This window comes from Ochotona princeps, chromosome 25 (genome assembly GCF_030435755.1).
Source record: "Ochotona princeps isolate mOchPri1 chromosome 25, mOchPri1.hap1, whole genome shotgun sequence".
NCBI classification, from domain to species: Eukaryota; Metazoa; Chordata; class Mammalia; order Lagomorpha; family Ochotonidae; genus Ochotona; species Ochotona princeps.
The window spans coordinates 5464352-5483124 of record NC_080856.1 but is presented as its reverse complement, the minus strand read 5'-3'; the positions used below and the strand labels follow the sequence as shown (position 1 = coordinate 5483124).

Sequence of the window (18773 nt, the reverse complement as noted above, 5' to 3'; positions counted from 1 at the left end):
CTTGAAGCACTGGACTTCAAGGAATCGTTTGTTCCTAAAAGAAGCTGTTACAATTAGAAGCTGCTACAGAAATCTGAAAGTATTCACAAAAATCTTACACAAATGATGCCTTTTTAAGTAAGAATAAGGCAGTCTTTCTCATACACACAAATGTATAAAACGCATTCCCCAAGGCAATCCTGTTTCTGTTACACACCAAGGCTTTTACAGCAAGAGCTAAATAACAGCTTGCATGCCAACTGGAATTTTCCCTAGTTTTAAAATGGGAACGAGACAAAGCTCAACATTTGCAAAACATTCCTTTATTATTAGAAATAAATTATTTGTATAAAAATTTGCATGCGTCAATCATTGCATTTATTTTTAGCACAACCCAGGGCTTCAATCCGGTCAGCCGTTACAAGAAACAGACTTGTTTTCTTATACAAGTTGGACAATGTTGGGACAGGAACGGGAGTTGTCACAATCACAGAAAAATACAAGAATAACATCAGACATGGTTTATTTCAACAGCACTTGTTTTTCATAAGCTAACATTAGTTTTCCTTTGTGTTTTTTTTTTTTTAACTGCTCTTGAGTAAGCAACACTTTAGCGTGACTCTCATTGGTTGTATCGTCTAAAACAAGTTTCTTCACTCCCTGCTGTTGTTACTTTGGGCTCATGGCTAATTTTTATTCCTTACAAGACTATTGATTTGTTGGATTGTAGTCTACAGAGATCTCCAGGAGTGAGTTTTTGTAGTCGCATGTTCATTGTTTTCTATCACATACCACCTTGCTTGAGGCTGCGTCATTTAACTGTTTCAGATTGAATGATTGCTGTAGCTGATATAAGTCGTCTTGGTAGAGGAAGCTGGTAAGAAAAATTAGTGAAGGTTAATAATGCAGAATAACAATTGCTTTCCTAATGATTTTAGTAATTCAAATCTTGCAATGGACTGTGTTTCATGATATCCAGTTTTTCCAGCATATTAAAATATTCAAATCTCATAGTAAAATTATGTCGTAGAAATGCAATATTCATAGAAATAATGCAACAATTGAATGTTTCATCTATCTCATTTATGGTATACGGATACTTAGTAGAAAAGTAAAGGTGCCAGAGCTTAATAGATTTAGTTGAAATTTAAATGCTATTGTTGACTAACAATGACATACATATTTATAAAATGAAATATATCTGTCCTGCAAGATGGAAAAGATACTTTTACAACCTATATGAAGACAGTTTTTAGTATGGTCTGATAAGCAAAAATCATTAATTAAATGTGCCTTAAGAATGAATATATCTTCCATTTAAAGTGGTCTTTTCAGACAAAAGGTGAACATGGTGGAATATCTAGTACACATATTTGTAAACATTCAAGTAAATGTATGCATGACCAATGCATATTTATGCTTTGTTCTATTTCAAAAGATGCAAATAAGACTCAAAGATGTAAATTAAATGTTACCAATTTACTGTGAAATAAAACTGATTATAGTAAAATTTAATAGTAGGACTATTAGAGACATGAATAACAAACTATTCTTTCAAACATATACTATGATTAAACTTCCAGAAAATCTAAATCCAAATAATTCCTTTGGGTTTATCAAATATTTTATGAACTAAAAATCAATGGAAATAGCCTATTTCTCAATTCTGGAATGAATACTCATAATTAAAATAAATTTTAAAGAAAAATGTGTATTTCAGCATATAAATGCAAATCAGGATGAAAGAGTTTTAGAAAATAGCTGGCTTATAACTACCAATTATAAAACTTTGTGAAATAATTGGCAAGCTCACGGATGACTGACCAGACAGCTCAAGATCATACAAAGCCCTGTTTCTGATGAACACAGAAGTCCCAGGAAGTATTCACTATAGTTATTTATTTCCTGAGTAAGTGTTGTGCCAAAAATTGGTGTCATTGGCATGTCTGCTGATGCCACCTCCATTGGTCACACTGATAGCATATTTATTGTGTCACAGTGGTAAGAAGGTATGAGACTTGGTTTTAGAATATATTCTATTCTGTACATATTGTGTGAAAAAGAGGTCACTGAACCAGGTTCCTTGGGCTTCAGATTCATCACTGAAAACCTACTGCAGTTGGCTAGTGTGAGAATACACGTAGAACAACTTGGTAAAGTACAGTCTTACAGTAGCAATGTGGAACCCTACTTTTCAACTCACTCCTTTCAAAAGGTAAAATATCTGTTGTATTTCAGTTCATGCCAAATAAATAACTAGTATGTTTGTTTTTAAATTCTCCATTTTGATCAGCAATGTTCAGATGAGGCGATAGGAAGAGGCTAAAGTTTATGTGATGCTTTCAGATGACTCTAAATTCCCTCTGACCAAGCACTTTAGCTCTGTGTAGAATTACAAAACCCGTAGAAACATGCATGGTCCCTAAGAGTAAAATTCCACATACTGCTTAATGCAGGAAACAGTTACAAAAATTTTAAGTTGCTTGAAGGGAAAATGATGGCTTAAATAGAAGAATAACATTCTAAAAGATCATGAGGATGATATGGTCATTTGGATTAGATCATTTTCAAGAATCACTCTTACTTTCAAACTTTGGAGCTAATGAGTTTTATACCTCACTTCTTGTACTCTTAAAAAATCAATCTCCAGAAAAAACATGTTAGCACTTGCTATCGAGGGTTTTAATATAGAGGAAATTATTAGTTACTGTAGTGGTTCAAAAACAAGAGTTACCTGCAGGTAATCTTTCTGGTGGAAATCTGGCTCATAACTTCAAAGTAATTGCAGTTCGCAAGTTTAAGTGATGTTAATAGTTCATGTATAGCTAATTCTCACCAGAGGATCTTGAGGGAAGGAGCAATTTGAGTCTAATGAAGACTACGAGATGCTCTATTAAAGACAAAACTGATTTTGTCTTCTGTATTTACTGTGAACACTATGCAAAACAGGAGAAAATCGGGGAAGAAGGGTAACATTTTTTGGACTAATTTTTTTAAATGCTTTATCTTTACAACCATGCCTTTCAAATAAAGTTAAGCATAAGTCTAGAAGCCACTGTAATGTGAGGATATTTTAATTGTTTGGTACATCTCTAGAACCTAATTTGACTATACTCAGCTTTCCGGTACTTGGCAATGTAGAACCTCAATCTATTTGTTACGCTTTCCTAGCTAGTGAATGGAGGCCAACAGAGCAGTTAGACTATCAGTGTACTGCTTCTTCTGGGGCAGACTGCAGGGAAGAGCAGAATAAGGTCACAAGTATTGAAACGATTCTCATTTCAGGGCCTTCAGGTGTGTAGAAGAAAACTCCTTATACCTAGGCAAATTTCAAAGGGAGGTCAATGAATTTGACCACTTGTGTCAAATAAATATTAGTTATGACATTAGCTAACTAGTTTTCTCATTTTTCTTAAAGATCTAAGCAGACTATTATTCATTGTAAGAGCCATAGAAATTATATTTCACAAATATTAGTAGACAGTTGAAGCAGTATTGAACAGAAATTACAGAACTTTTTGGAAGTGCTAAAATGCAATCATATGCATGGAAAATACTTCCAGACCTCAGGAAGTCTTTTAAGCCTAAAAACAAACAAACAAACAAAACCTCGGTTCTATAAGAGATCCTGTGCACACGTTTATGCTCTGGCAGCCCTGTGAGGTTGGTCTGCTCTAACTAGACACTTGTGGGTGGTGGTAAGTTCTCAAGATTTGTGGGCAATACCACGCCCCTAGGCACATGTAGCAGAGTCCCCAAGACTAGCAGAAGAATGTTCAACGTACATCTGTCAGGCAGTGCTCCCGCTCGTGACCATCTGAAAGTCTACAGATGACTTACTGTTGGTTTCAAGACTCTCACAGAGCTCGCTTTTCACCTCGCCATTGGGTCTGTCATTTCCCTTTTGGATCAGTTTGCTCTGCATTGTGGCAGCTGCCACGACAGCCTTGAAGCTCCTCTTGCGTTTTTGAACATTCTGCTCTGGATGAAAAAGTATGATGTAAACCTTGGGCATATAGAGCATCCCCAGAGACACCGAAGCACTTAAACTCATGGAAACAGTAAGTGTTGTTGTTTGGATGTACATCTAAGGGAGAGAAAAGAGAAAGAATTGCCATTGGTAAGCATGACTAATAAGCAGTAAGAGTTGAGCTTCTCTGCTGAGCAAATGCATTATAGTGTCATTGCAGAAATTGCTCTAAAGTATTGCCAAGTACTCCTGTATCTCAGTATGCAAGTGACAATAAGGTTGTATAGTTTATTAAATTCAATTCCTTAAAACAGACAACATGAGAGGAGATAGAATTAGTCTAGCAAAAGAACATATGCCATAGTGTTTCCTCAAGAGGTATCAGTGGGCCAAGGGTTATTCTTTCAGAAATAGACTTAACCTTCAAAGTCAACTAGATAAAGTGGAAAGAGTTGAAAAGGATGTGCCGGAACATCACAACTGTGCACATTATTTGAACAATGCTAATGTTCACATCTTCTCACTCTTGATTACCATGACCAAGCCTGATGAATCATAAGCACATCCTAGGGACTTGATCTTTTCCTTTAACATCTCTTCTAAAGAACAGGTCTACAGTGTTCTCAATGACCCCATCCTATCAAGACAAATGTGGGTGCTTTTTCTAAAGCACATAAGGCCTTCTTCCTCTGAGGTTGACATTCTCTAGAAGTAGGGTCTTAATATTTCTGTTTCACAAATACCCCCTGAACTCATTCCTTACCCATATTTTACTGAAGCCCATTGCTCTAGTATTTCTAGAGGGAGTTCTCTCCAGGAGAATTTTTTTTCTTTAGAAGCTGAATAAAAAAACTCACTGTTTCGGCTTTTTCATTATGGTATGGAATCAGAAATAACAGTATGTTAATTAAAAATGAAAGTCAAAACCTTCCATCTGTTTTCGTTTGTCATAAGTCCAAAATATAATTTATCCCAAATAACTTAGTATCCTAAAGCCACAAAAAAATCACATGTTGGAGCTATGAGGGGATTCCTATTATATCTATTAGAATCATTTTATCATGGAGTCATTTACCATGATAGTACCTCAGATAAGCTGTCAAATTTCATCTGGCAATCCCTGAATCCCAAATTGCATCCTTTTAATACAGGAGGAAAAAGTATCACCCCGAAGAATGAACGTCTGACACACGTTACTTTTTTTTTCTTAACACATGTCAAAGTCTTTAGGTAAACTTTTGTCCATGCTATGTAGAGTGCTGAGCTGTTCAACTCCTCTTACTACTGACTCTCCCTGTGTAAGGGAATACCCTTGACCAAGCACACAAACACTTGCAAGATCACGACCAAGAAACTTGCCATGATGAATTTTACCTCATTTTTTACTCCTAAGAATTAGTGCATTTAATCAAGTTACTTGGTTATAAACTTCTATTCACTTATATGGAGCAGACAAATGGAAAGTTAACTTTCTTAGAGCAGGTAACCTACTTTTCCTTAATGAGCCCTTAAGGAACTACACAAGATCTTAGGCACGGTAGTTACTCCGATGTTTCTAATTTTAAGGTGTTAAGATTTCAGTAATCCTTTGATTTATATAAGTTATAAAAATACTAATGTCTGACAGCCTGGAGAAATCACTACCATGCCAAATGGATGATGCTTCTAGGTAGGAACTAAATTATAAAACAGTTATTTCAGATGCTCATGGCTATAAACCCTAGAGATACATGATTCAAGTACATCCTTCAGCAAATTCATAGATTACCACACCCCCCAATCTCCTGGCAGTAAGTGAAATCCCATGTTGAATTGGCAAGCACTGTAATCAAGGAAGTCCTAATGCAGTGTGGATATGTTCTCTTAAACCCTCATCAGCTTTCACCTATCTTAAGTACCGCCAAGCTGCTTATGTGTTGGTTAATCTTCAAATTCACTGCCATAAGAATCTTTGTAGGAAATGGAATTCAAATAAAGGACATGAAAGCAGTGATAGAATTTGGCACAGTGAGAAACATGTAACTATTCCAAAGCCATTCAACTAGGTAACCCGGTAACTTGTGCTAGCCAAACCCTGTCAATTTATAATAAAAGCAAACCTGCAGAAATCAAATGAGATGAGCATGCCAATACTTACTAGCTGAATTTTTTTAAAATCTTAATTAGTTTTGTGAAAATGTGTACTACTGGATGCAGACATTATGCCAAAGCAAGTTAAATTTCTGCTTGAGACAACTGCAACCTTTGACAGAATGCTGCTTCTCAAGCCTTGGCTAATCGACTGCCATTCTACCTTCCTGTAAATATGTCTACGAAGGCAGTGGATGACAAAACAAGTGGTTGGTCTTCTGCCATCCCCGTGGGAGACTCAGAGTTCTGGGTTTTGGCTTTTAGCCTATGCCACGCTCTTGCGGACATTTCAATCTGTTTCTTCATCTGTCATTCTGTATTTCAATTAAATGAGATATTATTTATTTCATTTTTAATATTGTAAGTTCTAAAATATGAATAATCATCTCTACTTGTGCAGAATAGATTATATAAATACATAATTATGCAGATATATTTTATGATATATAAATATAGCTTATAAGATGCATAAATATAAGATATATTTAGATATGTACTTTATATATTTAATCTTGGTAAATATTAGGCATGAAGATTCTAGAAAAAGATTTCACAATAATTATGTTAAAGTGTATTGTTTAGCAAGCCAGGAGAATGAAAGATGTCACAGACATTAGAATTAAACAGAATTGTACTCAATGTGCCAAGCTCTCAGAGACTAGACTTTCAGATCACTCCAAAATGCTGACCTTATGTGCTCTTTCAGTCAGCTTTCGAAAGAATCTAATGCGAGTTCAACCCAGGGAAAAGCATCTGTCCAGTGGCACTCTCTAAAATCCAAAGGTTACAGATACTTGACCTATGAATAGACTGATTTTTTTAAACATCATCTGTCAGTATTTAATGAAACAAAAGCCATCAATGTTAGAATTCTTGATGAAAAACAGCAGCATTACAAGCAAAAAGATAACAAAAAACCTCTTCCTTAGTATCATGGGTTATAGACACTGCAGACTTTCATTTATAGACTATTTCATATTTACTGGAATAAAAGTTTGAAAATACTTTAAAAATATTAAAGCTTCATTCCAGGAGTATGGGCAAGACAGGGACTAGCAGACAACCATCCAGGCAGGTTGGCTTAGTGAAGAGTTGATGTCAGTTTTGTCCAAGCACCAGCTGATGTTAAGATCCCATTGGCTATCTGGACTGTGTTTGTACAGCAGCAGTAACCCTCTTCCTCAAAGCTATCAGACTGCAAGATGAGACTGTCTACTACCTCTAACTCACGTAAACCCACCAAGAGTTGCTGACAATGATACTGGATATGTTGGTTCCCCGCCACCCCCCCCCCTACTCTTTATGTGCCTTGCTCTGTCATCTGGAGCAACAGAACAGTGGATCAGGTTTAAACAGCCTCTGGATAAGCTATGGAAGAGCAGGCACAAGAGAGAAGACTAATGGAACATATTTTCCGGGACCTATTATAGCTCCCTCTCCATCCTCTGCATGGATCACTTGTACACATGCAGGGTTTACTGGATGGCGATCAGGACCTAGGATTATTAAGGACTCCAGGAAGAAGGAGCAGGGCATAAATTTTTCCTGAAAAGAGACTGATTTTTATCACTTAGCTGTGACTTGTGCAGACTCCTTAGACTCAGAGATCCAACCTGGCAAGTACCTGAGATAACCGATTAGGAGATCCAACACTCGATGCAGCTTTATGTCATGTTCGTTTATTCTTGAATACAGCTGCCTTGCCCCGGGATGGTTTAAGCTCACCTCTTTGCTGCAGCCAGCCAGATTTTACTTACTTTGATAACCTGGTTTGAGCTGTGTGCACTTACATAGTTTTCCTTTCTATTACCATACCTGTGTGTCTGCCAAAATGGCATCTGCATGGAAAGTTTAGCTGGAGTGAAGCCAATGGACAGCAACATCTTATTTATTACTAAACATGATTATATTTTAAGGCAAATGTACCTTAATTTGGAGTTGCCCAATTGGTGAAAAAACTCCTCCCACCATGCAACAATCCAAACCCTAATGAAACTCCCGCAGCCCCTGAGAAGCTGCAACTCACCTCCTTTGGTAGAACTGAACAGCCTGCATCAAACATGTCACTATCATGTCTGTTCTGTTTAGTACAAAGTTTCCCAGCTTCTCCATGCCCGTTAGTTCCGAAAAATTCTCTCTAACCTCTTTACATTGAAACAGCCATGGCTGAGCCCCAGGGAATCCATCTGTCCATCTACCTGTTTCTATTATCCCTTCCCCACCCTCCCTGAAGGAAAACAACTGTGGGGTTTGAACCACACACTGAGTTACGGGACACGGTTGTCCCAAACAGTGTCTTACTCCCCTGTCCCAGCACCTTGGCCTTTCCTGAGCTTTTGTTCTCCATCTTCTCCCAGACGTCATCCACTGAATGTTCCAGAGCATGCCAACCAGGCTTCTGTTGCAGGATTTTCCATGTGATGGTTTGCTCTGTCACCTGCACTTCCTCACTGCCCTGCCCCATTTCCATGAGACGTTCCCAGAATAGAGTACTAAGAATCTGCATTCTTCTCACTTCTACCACTCGGTTTAACTTTATTGCTTAGCCTCTAACATTTTCTACCATGAAAGACTTAATATTCATGCACTATTTCCCTTAATGGAAATAAAAATTCCACGAGTAGAGAGATTTCTACCTGTTTTGCTTACTGCTGTAAACTCAATGCCTAGAACACAGAATAACAAAAATTTGCTAGATTCTCATGAGGCAGTATGAGTTCTTAGCTTAAATCTGTTAATTAAAAAATAACCCATGTAGTCCCAAGCAGGAAAAAAATAGTTTTAAAGCTAGACAATGTAAGAAAATTGGAATGCTCCATTCTTTCTCCAGTTTGCCTTTTAGGCTGTGGCACAAACTTAACAGAGGGTAAACATGGCAGTAATGGAGGATTTTGCCCTAAATTTAGTAGTAGATACACGTTTCTGATTTCCACACTAGAAATATGAAAGGTTAGGGCTTTGCCTTGGATCCGCATTCTTTCCTAACTGAGGATGGTGCATGCAAACTATTCCTAAATTTCCACAGACCAAACTCAAAGAATTTTCAGTTTGGCATAGAACTCAGTACAGAATCAATACAAAAAAGCTGTTACTGTTGTTATCTAACATTCTTTCATTAGCCAAGGCAGAAAACATTATTTTCAAGATTACTCATCACTGTTTAAAGATGGATGCAGTATTGCAACTTTGATTTTAGAAATTGTAGGGCCTGGTGCAATGCCCTAGTGGCTGAGTCTCCCTTTTGCATGAGCCAAGATCCCATAGGGGTGCAAGATTGTATCCCAGCTGCTGCACTTCCCTTCCAGTTCCCTTCTTGTGGCCTGGGAAAGCAGTATAGAATGGTCCAAAGCCTTGGGATTGATCCTGCACCCACATTGGATCTTGGTGGAGGAGTCTCTTGGCTCCTGGCTTCGGATCAGCTTGGCTTCAGATCAGTTCAGCTCTGGCTGTTGCAGCCACTTGGGGAGTGAACCGGCAGATGAAGGGTCTTGGCCCTAGTCCTAGAATTGGCTCCTCAAGTGGGAATGTACTGGCGATCCTAAATTCCAGTTTGGTTTTTCCGTGAGCAAAGCTAGATTTACTGAGCTCAGAAGCCTCCTGCCACACCTCATGAAGAACCAGCTCTAAGGCAGGAAGATCTGGTTTTTAAGCACAGTTCCAGGGTACGGAAAGATGGCTGTCAATCAACTAAAGGACAAAACAAAGTGCCTGAATTGTAATCCTGAACAATCCGCCAATCCCATGGCTGGCTTCTAGGTTTTAACCTGATCAATTTAGTATTTCTAGCCTCATGATAGAAAGCTAGGAACTCAAAGTGGCCACCACTTCTGTCTAAGGAAGCTTCTAGGGAGAAACAAGCCTTTGTCCACCTTAAAAGGGACCACGCTTCCCTAGTGCCACGTGGACCTGACCTAACTGCCTATTAGCCCATGTTACCTGTCACATTCCCCACCATCTCCAGCCTGGGCTGTGGCAGTAATTTGGTGTAGTGATTCAGCAGTTAAGTGATCAGTATCTATGTTTCTCCCTCCCCACTGCTTCTCACTCACTCTACTGTTGCCCAGAATACCTTGACTCTTGTCCTGGAGTCAACACACTGACATTAGAGGCAAAACAGAGATGTCTGGTTATAAAGCAACTGCATTCCTAGGACTGGTACCTCCATGTGATTTGGTTGAAGGTGAAAGTAACCAAGCAGCTAGACAGAAAAAAAAAAAATCCCTCAGCTCTAACACTACACTTTATCTGTTGTCCGCTACCAAGCCTGATCTAGACCCATGGATTTACCTGCTGTAATTCAAGCACTTAGGAAAATTAAAGTAGCATCCCTACATGGTGGCCTCACTGAAACATGCTACCTGCCCAAGGTCAATGCATGCTACTACTATCTGTGTACATCGCAAAATTGGCACTTGACACCTCAAGTTGGAGGTTCAGTAGCTTATGGTAATGACAGTTTTCAAGAAAAGACTAAATTATTTTAAAGATGTATAAGATACCCAGCTACTGCAGCCTAAAGGAGCTGTAACTTTTAGCAGTGGTATGGTAACACGGCAGGTTAGGCTATTGTTTTAGACGTCCATACTCCACATTATACTATCAGTTTAATTTCTGGCTATTCCATTCCCAGGCAACTCCATTTCCACTTGAGCTTCTTGCTAATGCACGTGGGAAAGAAGCTGATATGTGTCCAAGTATTTGGGATTCTGCTACCAACTCACAAGACCCTGATGAAGTTCTTTATCCCTGACTTTGGCCTGGCCCAGCCCCAGCTATGATAGGTATTGGGGGGTAGTGCACCAGCCAAAGGTAGAATCCTCTCTCTCAATCAGTAAATACCCTTAAAGTTTTCAATCTTGCTAAGTTCCCATTAAATGGTGGAGAGTGCTGTCAGCAGTACTCACTTTCCTAGATCGCAGCTTAAAGTCCTCTTCCTCTGCTTTATCCGATAAGCCCTGATACAAAAAAGAATGTTCCATAGTCACAGGAGAAGCTAAAGCCCCCACAAGCAGCCTTAACAAACACACTTTAAATGAAGCACTTGGCTGGCTTTTAGGATCAGGATCAGGATCATTGGGAACCTGTGGGAGTTAGGCAGGTGTGAAGGAAAGCATCCTTCTACACAATGTTCAATCAGAAACTAGCCATGGTCCCTCTTGGCACCGTTTAAGTCAGCCCAGGGTCATTTGATGACATTCTCATTGCTTTCCTGGTAGGCTACACTGAAACACGTTCTCGGAACAAGACAAAGTATGAGTAGGAGTCAAAACACTTGAATGTTCTAGAGACTCAAACATAATTACAAGCATCTTCTAGGAGAGGGACAGAGATTTGACACAGTAGTTAAAATGAGGCTGCAAAGACCCACCCTCCTTAAAGCAAGTGTTCATGTCCCAGCACCAGTTCTGACCCAGGTTTCTAATAATTCACACTCTGGGAGACAAAAGGTGGTGATTTGGTTACTTCGATTGCTGCTAGCCACCTGACAGACCTGGAGGAAATCCCGGACTCTGGCCTCTGCCCAGTGCCACACCAGCTGTTGGGAACATTTGGGGAGTAAACCAACAGGAATCTGGGGAGTAGATCAGCAGATGGAAGCTTGCCTGTGTCTCTTTCCCTATTCTAGATAAAATAGAAACAGTGACTACAATTTCATTTTTTGGAAGAGTTGGCTCAGTCATTTCAAATTTCCCTGCTTTCAGTAAACAGCCCTTGACTGGATTCAATGATCTGAGAACAGATAGTACTTTATGTCCCTCCACATACACACCAGTAACATTTACAGGTCTTGAATGTCTGATTCGTTGGCGACCTGAATGACTACTGTCTTACAAGGCCCTGATATGCTTGACAGTAAAGACGATACATTCTACCTATAATCAGTGAGTGTCCTAGTTATACAGCATGGGCACTGATGTCCAACTGCGTCATAACCGAGAATATGCTGATTTTTTGTGAAATGCAGCCAGCTTTGTACACTTTGCTGTTTTAGTCTACCATAGTATTTACCTCTTTGTCCCCTCTCCTCCTTGTGTGTGTCTCTTCTATCATTCATTTACATTCATTGCAGGTTCTAGCTCCATTCCACAGTACTAAATGATGTCAGCTGATTCTACCTATGTGCATGAAAGTCCTGGCACCCGACCTCGCCTCTCATTCTCTTAACCTCCTCAATCCCAGAGATAGTCTTGACTCCATATTACTAACTTTCCTCTTTTCTGACCACAGTCTGATAATTACAAAGTTGTTTCTTGTAGCAAATTCCACAAACTTTTTTTTTCCAAAACACAAAATGTATTTTGGCAAGAGTTCTTTATATTCTTTTGTATTTTCCCTTCACTTTTTACAGCATAATTTACAGGTGTCAGTGCTGTGACCATTGGTGCCTTTGAGTGAGAAGTAGCTGACAATTTGTAGCTGGGATGGGTATTTCTTGGTTCTCATAATGCAAGTTCTATATGGAAACGGCTTGCCAGACAGCCCATGGAGATACCAGAAATAATGCAAATGTGTAGAGGATCTTTTGTAGTAAAACTGGCTATGTTTTTCTAAGTATTTTTAAATTGGGGCTGTTAAATGTGAACATACTCTACTGTGACAGAATGTGGACTCTTCCAAATGAGAACAGTTAAGTATTAAGTTGTGCAACATGCTTTTTTTCTAAATAATAAAAGTAAGCCCAGCTATCATCAAACAAATTATGTGCACTTACAGTAGCTATTTTACACATTATAGTGTCAACACTTTAATTAAATAATTTATATTCAAAACTGAGACATTTCTAGGATTTTTATAGTAATTACCAATATCACAACATGGTACTTTGTGCAGTTGTCATTGCCAAAGCCCTACATTTTAGTTGCAGGATTTTTGAACAGACTTATGAATGGCATAGGGACAATGATCATGTATATTGTGTGTATAAAGTAATTTCTCAAAAAGCACAAATCAGTTTTCAAACAGAATTTTGGAACATAAACAAAATTTTAGTTTTTAGACCATCTGGATGTTATTATGAAAACTGTGTTCCTAGGGGTAGGAGTAAATAATTTTGTAGATTAATTATTCCATTGGTAAACCTGATACACTGTATTTTCAACTATGCTCAAAATATTGATGCTCCATTTTTAGAATAATTTCACCCAATTGAAAATTTTAGTTACCATGGAGGAAATACCACTGAATATTTTTCTTTTAATGGTACGTATATTAACCAGCTTTTTACTGCTATCTCTTAAGTATCAGAGAGAAACTACTTAGTAAGGCAGAAGGGTTATTTGGGTTTATAATTTGGAACTTCAAAAGACCAAGATATGGTAGCTCCATTGCTGAAGGCTTCTGGCAAGGCTAGAAGATGGAGGGCGATCACATGCTGAATCCAAAGGCAGAGAGAAAATGGAGTGTAGAGTCTCTCCTCACATTGTCACCATGATCTAATCCTGAGTGCCACTCCAACAGGCTAATCCAACCTAATCCCCATCTTCATATGTTGTATTTGAATCCATTTCCATTTTAATCCAATACCATAAGATTCTGAAGACCAAACCATTCATGCATAGGCCTTCAGGCAATACTCCGTTACGCGAAGTATTCTATGTCCTGATGCAAAATGAATTCATTCTACCTCTGCCTCCCCTTGCCAAAAGTCCAAAAGTCTTCATGTTCCAACATTACTGAAAAGCTCAAAGTATGCTCTAAGAACCTGCTAGCTGTGAGTGACTGCATAATCAAAGTTATAAACATGTAATATACAATTGAAGCACAGGCACGAATTATACATGTCCATTCCAAACAAGGGACACAGGTAACAAAGACTCAAGGCAAGAACTGAGACACATATTAACTACTAGAGCTCCATGGGAAGCATCATGGTACACTTCAGCAGGGCAGCCCTGCATGAGGAGCATTGCTGCACAGCCCAGGTTCAGGTTTGACCTGTTGGCATTGCAACACCATTAAACATTGCTTGCATAGGGACTCTGTAAAAGATTCAACTTCACATTTCTGCTTGCTATGGCCATAGTGCAAGCTCACTGCAGTAACAGTGTTCCTGTGACAAGTCTTTGTACCTTCAAGTTGTTTTTGGAAGCTTCTTGGGGCTTCCATGCCTCCAGGGAACTGTTGGTCTTGGCCTGTACTGCTGTTCTGTCGATACTGCATGGTGTTGGTGACTTTCCAAGGCGTATTGGCTCCCCTCTTGCAGTTTTCCTTGCACCTCGTCTGGCTGGGCCCTTTACTTCCCTGGAATATCCTCAGCAGTTGCACTCAGCTCCATAGGCACTGTTCAACCCTGCACCTGGCACTCAGCATTCTCGTTGAAATCTCAGCTGAAGTTGGCATGACACTGTAACTCCCACATCCTGTCCGCCTGTAAAATCTGCATTCCATGGATGACAGTTCTAAGGTGGACTGCCAGCACGAGCCTCACCTGGGTCTGCCTGAGCCAGGCAGGTCATAATTCAGAGTGATCATGGGAAAGCAGGGAGGCCGGGGCTCTTTCCCATAAAGATTCTGAACTGGAAGATCTTGCAAAGGAATTTGTACTTCTAGGCCTCGGATAGTGAAATGGGATCAGCAGCAAGATAGGCTAGGATCATAAACTGGAAGCCACACCCTCCCTGTTTTATGTAATCCTGTCAGCCCACCCATCAGTCAACTGACTCCTTCCCCAGGAGGCACCTCCCCTCACCTAGCACCTGTGGGTGGTATCACATAACCAATCTCCTTTACAACCTTGGAAGAGTCCACAGCAGCGATGGGCTAGACTGCTCCAGCTTCTCTTTCTCTCCCTATGGACACAGAGGAAGCAAAGTATAGAACTATCTTTCTCTCCCTCCATTCCCTCCCTAGCACACTCTAGTCCTGAATATGGCCCAGGTGTGTCTGATTTTATCTCAAGTAAATTTTGTCATGTTGTATGTCACATTTGTGCCTTTACTTAATTTTTTTTTAAGAGATGAGAACCTGGAACATACAACAGGACTCTGGTGAGAGTGGCTGTCTGGAGGAGTTCTTACATGTCTTTAGGGACTGTCTGTCCTTGGCATGCCCTTGAGCACATGGCTCCCTTCTGCCCACCACAGTATCTATAGCAGACAGTTTGTTATACTCTCCTGTCTCAACCGTGCCACGTCATTCTTCTTTGCTGCTCAGGCAAGGCAGTGAGTTCTCCCCATATTTCTGCTCTGCTTTTGTTTTTGGCTTGTGATTGTCTCTACAAATTTATTAGCTGTAGTCACCGTCATCCTTGCTGCATCCCACACAGTTAACTGCCTTGAAGTCTCAAACTAATTCACCATCCTTCAGAGTCTCAGAACACAATAAAGTCAGAGTCCTTGCCAAAGCCTAACAAGAAAGACAGCTTCTTGTTTGATTCCCAACAGAAAATTCACTTTCATATGAAACCACATCATCGTGGTCTTAACCGACCACTTTTCCTTCAGTAGTGTAGTATTCTGAACCCTCCTAAGAATTCCTCATGACGCTCTGCCTACACCATTTCAAATTCCTGTAGCCCGTTCTTACAAATTCTTTGAACCTTTTGCACTTGACCCATTTCAAAAGTTCATCCACATAACAGCAACAGTTAGCAGTTATGACCCTAATTATAAAGTTTTTGTCTCCATATGCTTTTCTTTGGTATAACTAAAATAAGTAAGAGAAGCTACTTGTAAAGAAGGATGTTTTATTTCACTTCATGGTCGTGGAAACCAAGATGAGGTGGCTTCACAGGCCTGACATCTGAAAGGGGTGGTGAATGCAGAGGACAGATCGTGGGGTGAGCCAATGGAGAGGGACCGAGCTCACTGTTGCAGTCTTTCCCTATAAAGGCAATATGAACTGATCAAGGGCTCCACTCTTATCAATCTAATCCAAATTTATGCACTTGCTACCACCTTCAGATTCTACAGTTGGATCAAGACTCTAACCTATTTTGTATCTGTATGGAACTATTTTGTATTTTCACCTGACTTGGAAGCAATAACACATTTTTATTAGTTATTAATCTCAAATATAGCAGGTTATGAAGGAGAATGCACAGTTAAAGGGAGACATACTTATTAGGGAAGAGCAGTTTTACAGTTAGCAGTGCACAGAAATGAGTGCTCTTCTTCCATGACATAGAATGATTCCTGGAAACAATCTGTAGTCTTATCCATCATGGACTACTCTGATGGCTATCCTGTGATCAGCTGTTCAACCAACATTATAGGAAAAAAACGATAAATGTTGCATCAAGTATTTTACAGAATGTGATGTAAGAAAGCAAAAATTGTTTGCTCTGTTACCTTTTTGTGGTACAAGGCTTGAGGGATGGAGAAGCTGTAGGACAGAGCCAGTAAGGGTTCCTGAGTCATTCCATGGAAGGGAGATGCCAGGTAACCAGAAACCACTTCAGGCTATGATGTGAGTTAATAACATCAGACACTCCCAGTCTACACTTTCAACATTTTATCTACAGGTGGTGAATATGCATGCAACAACTAGCTAGTCAGTCTCTCTCACTAATGCGTGGTGACTGATCGATACACAGGACAGATTCTTGGCTCTGACAGCAAAGTGGAGATTCAGCATGTTCCTATGGGCTGTGATGGCTGACCTTGTTCACATTGTTACCATGTTCTAACAAAGTGTCTGGCTGATCAAATGTAGTCTGAGGCCATTAAATCTCTTCCTAAATTCAATGACCTCAGTATCCTTGTAGGGAAGGAAAGTACCTAGGTAGGTTTTCTATTAAATTTTAAAGGAAGAATCATTTCAAGCACTTTAGAAAGACTTCAGGACCTGAGGGAGTTTATCGAAGAGGCTGACATAATTCAGCATTCCAAAAGGGAAACTGGCCTGTCACATTAACAACCCCAAATTCCAAAGTCCACAGCTGATACCTGTGCCCCACGCACAGCTTTCTGTTTTGAACTTTTTTTTTATGCAACCAATTCGCATCTGACACTGCCGCCTTTAACCAAGACTTGTCGCTGCAAACAACTATTGCCCACCTCCTGAATATCAAAAAAATATGAAGCCACCCAGTTATCCTTGATAACTTTTCTCTCAAACAGTAAACATTTGGCCAACTTCTACAATTTCTTTTCTCTGAATGTTGACATTTTCCTATTAATGTTGAAAAGACCTTTGGTCTGTGTCATATTTCATGAATTTCTATTGTGTTTCATATTACCTTCCTCAACTATTTATCCTTCCTTCCCCTCTAAGATGTTTGCACATCTTTGGCCATTGCCATGTAATTTTCAGAGCCATTACTTGAGGGAGAGCCACCTTTCCAGCCCATCCTTGTGTAGTTCATTGTATGTTTTTGACTATGAAGACATGCGCTCACTCCAGTGCGATTCTACTGGAAATCAGAAAGCCAAAGTTACATGCATAATATTATCACTCCCCAATATGTGAACTCCAGGCCAATAAATTCTTTGAATGTCATTTTTGACAAGCAAAACAAGAAAAATATGTCCCTAATCTGTGAAAAATAAATTATAATAAAGTTTGAGGATACTGAAATCACACATACTGTTGGTGTTAATATTATACAATATCTGTATTTCCCCTCAAATATTTCTACTTTCAGATTTTCTCCCAGTACAAACAGCAACTTCTTGAATTCACTAAATGTTGATCTGAGGAAAGAAGCTCAAAACCATGTAAACAAGCAGAAGCAGTAATGTCTGCAACCCATTTTCAGTTAAAAAAAAAAACCTGATATAAAGGAACGTTGAACCACTCAGTGTCATTATTGGTAGGGCTGATCCCAACCAAGCCAATTTGGCCCCATGGTCAGTGTTCATTGACCAATTCAAAAATCCAGTGGTCTAGTGTTTATTGTAATAAACTAGTGTTTAAACATTTTTCACATGAGCGAAGACATGGATTCAACTCAAAGAAGTGAATAAGTAAAAAGGAAGATAGAAAATATGTTGGAAATACAAAATGGGATACAATCCAGACACTCATAAATGAAGTTTGGTTGTTGGTGACAGCTTGCATGAACCTTTAGCACAGTAAGTGAAATTAGCCAGGCACACAAATACTATGTGATGTCATTCATGGGTGAAATGTTTTCAATATGATCTCTTAGAAGTAGGGAGAAGACTTGGTTATCAAGTAGCTGAGTTGCTTGGGTGAGAGATTGGAGCAAAGGTGACCAGATGCCAAGCAGGAGGAATCCATTCAACAATCAATGCAGACCTTGGTGACTTCAGTTAAGCATGTTCCTGAAGTATTCTGAGTCAATGTAAATTGTTTCTACCACAAAATAATTCTGTGATTTACTTTATATACTAATTAGCTAGACTTAGAATTAATTTAGGCAGCATAAAGAGAGAGAAGGGGGGAAAAGAACGCAAGGAAGGACAGGGGGAGAGGATCAGAATGGAAAGACACAGAGCAGTTTTCCTTCTGGAATCAATCCCAAGATGTCTGTAACGGCCCAGGCTGTATCCAGGTGAAGGATGCAGCTCTAATCTGGGTCTGTATCAAGGGCAGGGATGGCTATGGCAGAAAAATGAAGACTCAGCATCTTCATATGGGCTGTGCTGCTTGACCTTGTTCACATCTGGGTCTGCCACATGGTGGTAGGAACGCAGATTCTTGATCACCATTGCTACCACCCAGAATTTGCAGGAAGGCTGAGTTAAAAGCCAGGCCCAGGAATTAAAGGCTAGTAATATTAAAATGTAGA

General features: G+C 39.5%; 1 protein-coding gene across 1 annotated transcript in view; it reads right to left on the bottom strand.

Moving 5' to 3' along the window:
• Window positions 1-346: 346 nt before the first annotated feature.
• Window positions 347-18773, bottom strand: part of GRM8 (glutamate metabotropic receptor 8) — a 570939-nt gene continuing 552512 nt past the window's right edge. The window contains exons 9-10 of the mRNA XM_036497284.2: window positions 3820-4066; window positions 347-853 (exon numbers count right to left, since the gene is read on the bottom strand). Coding sequence (XP_036353177.2) covers window positions 804-853; window positions 3820-4066 — 297 coding nt within the window. The 3' untranslated portion in view covers window positions 347-803. The remainder of the gene's footprint in view (window positions 854-3819; window positions 4067-18773) is intronic.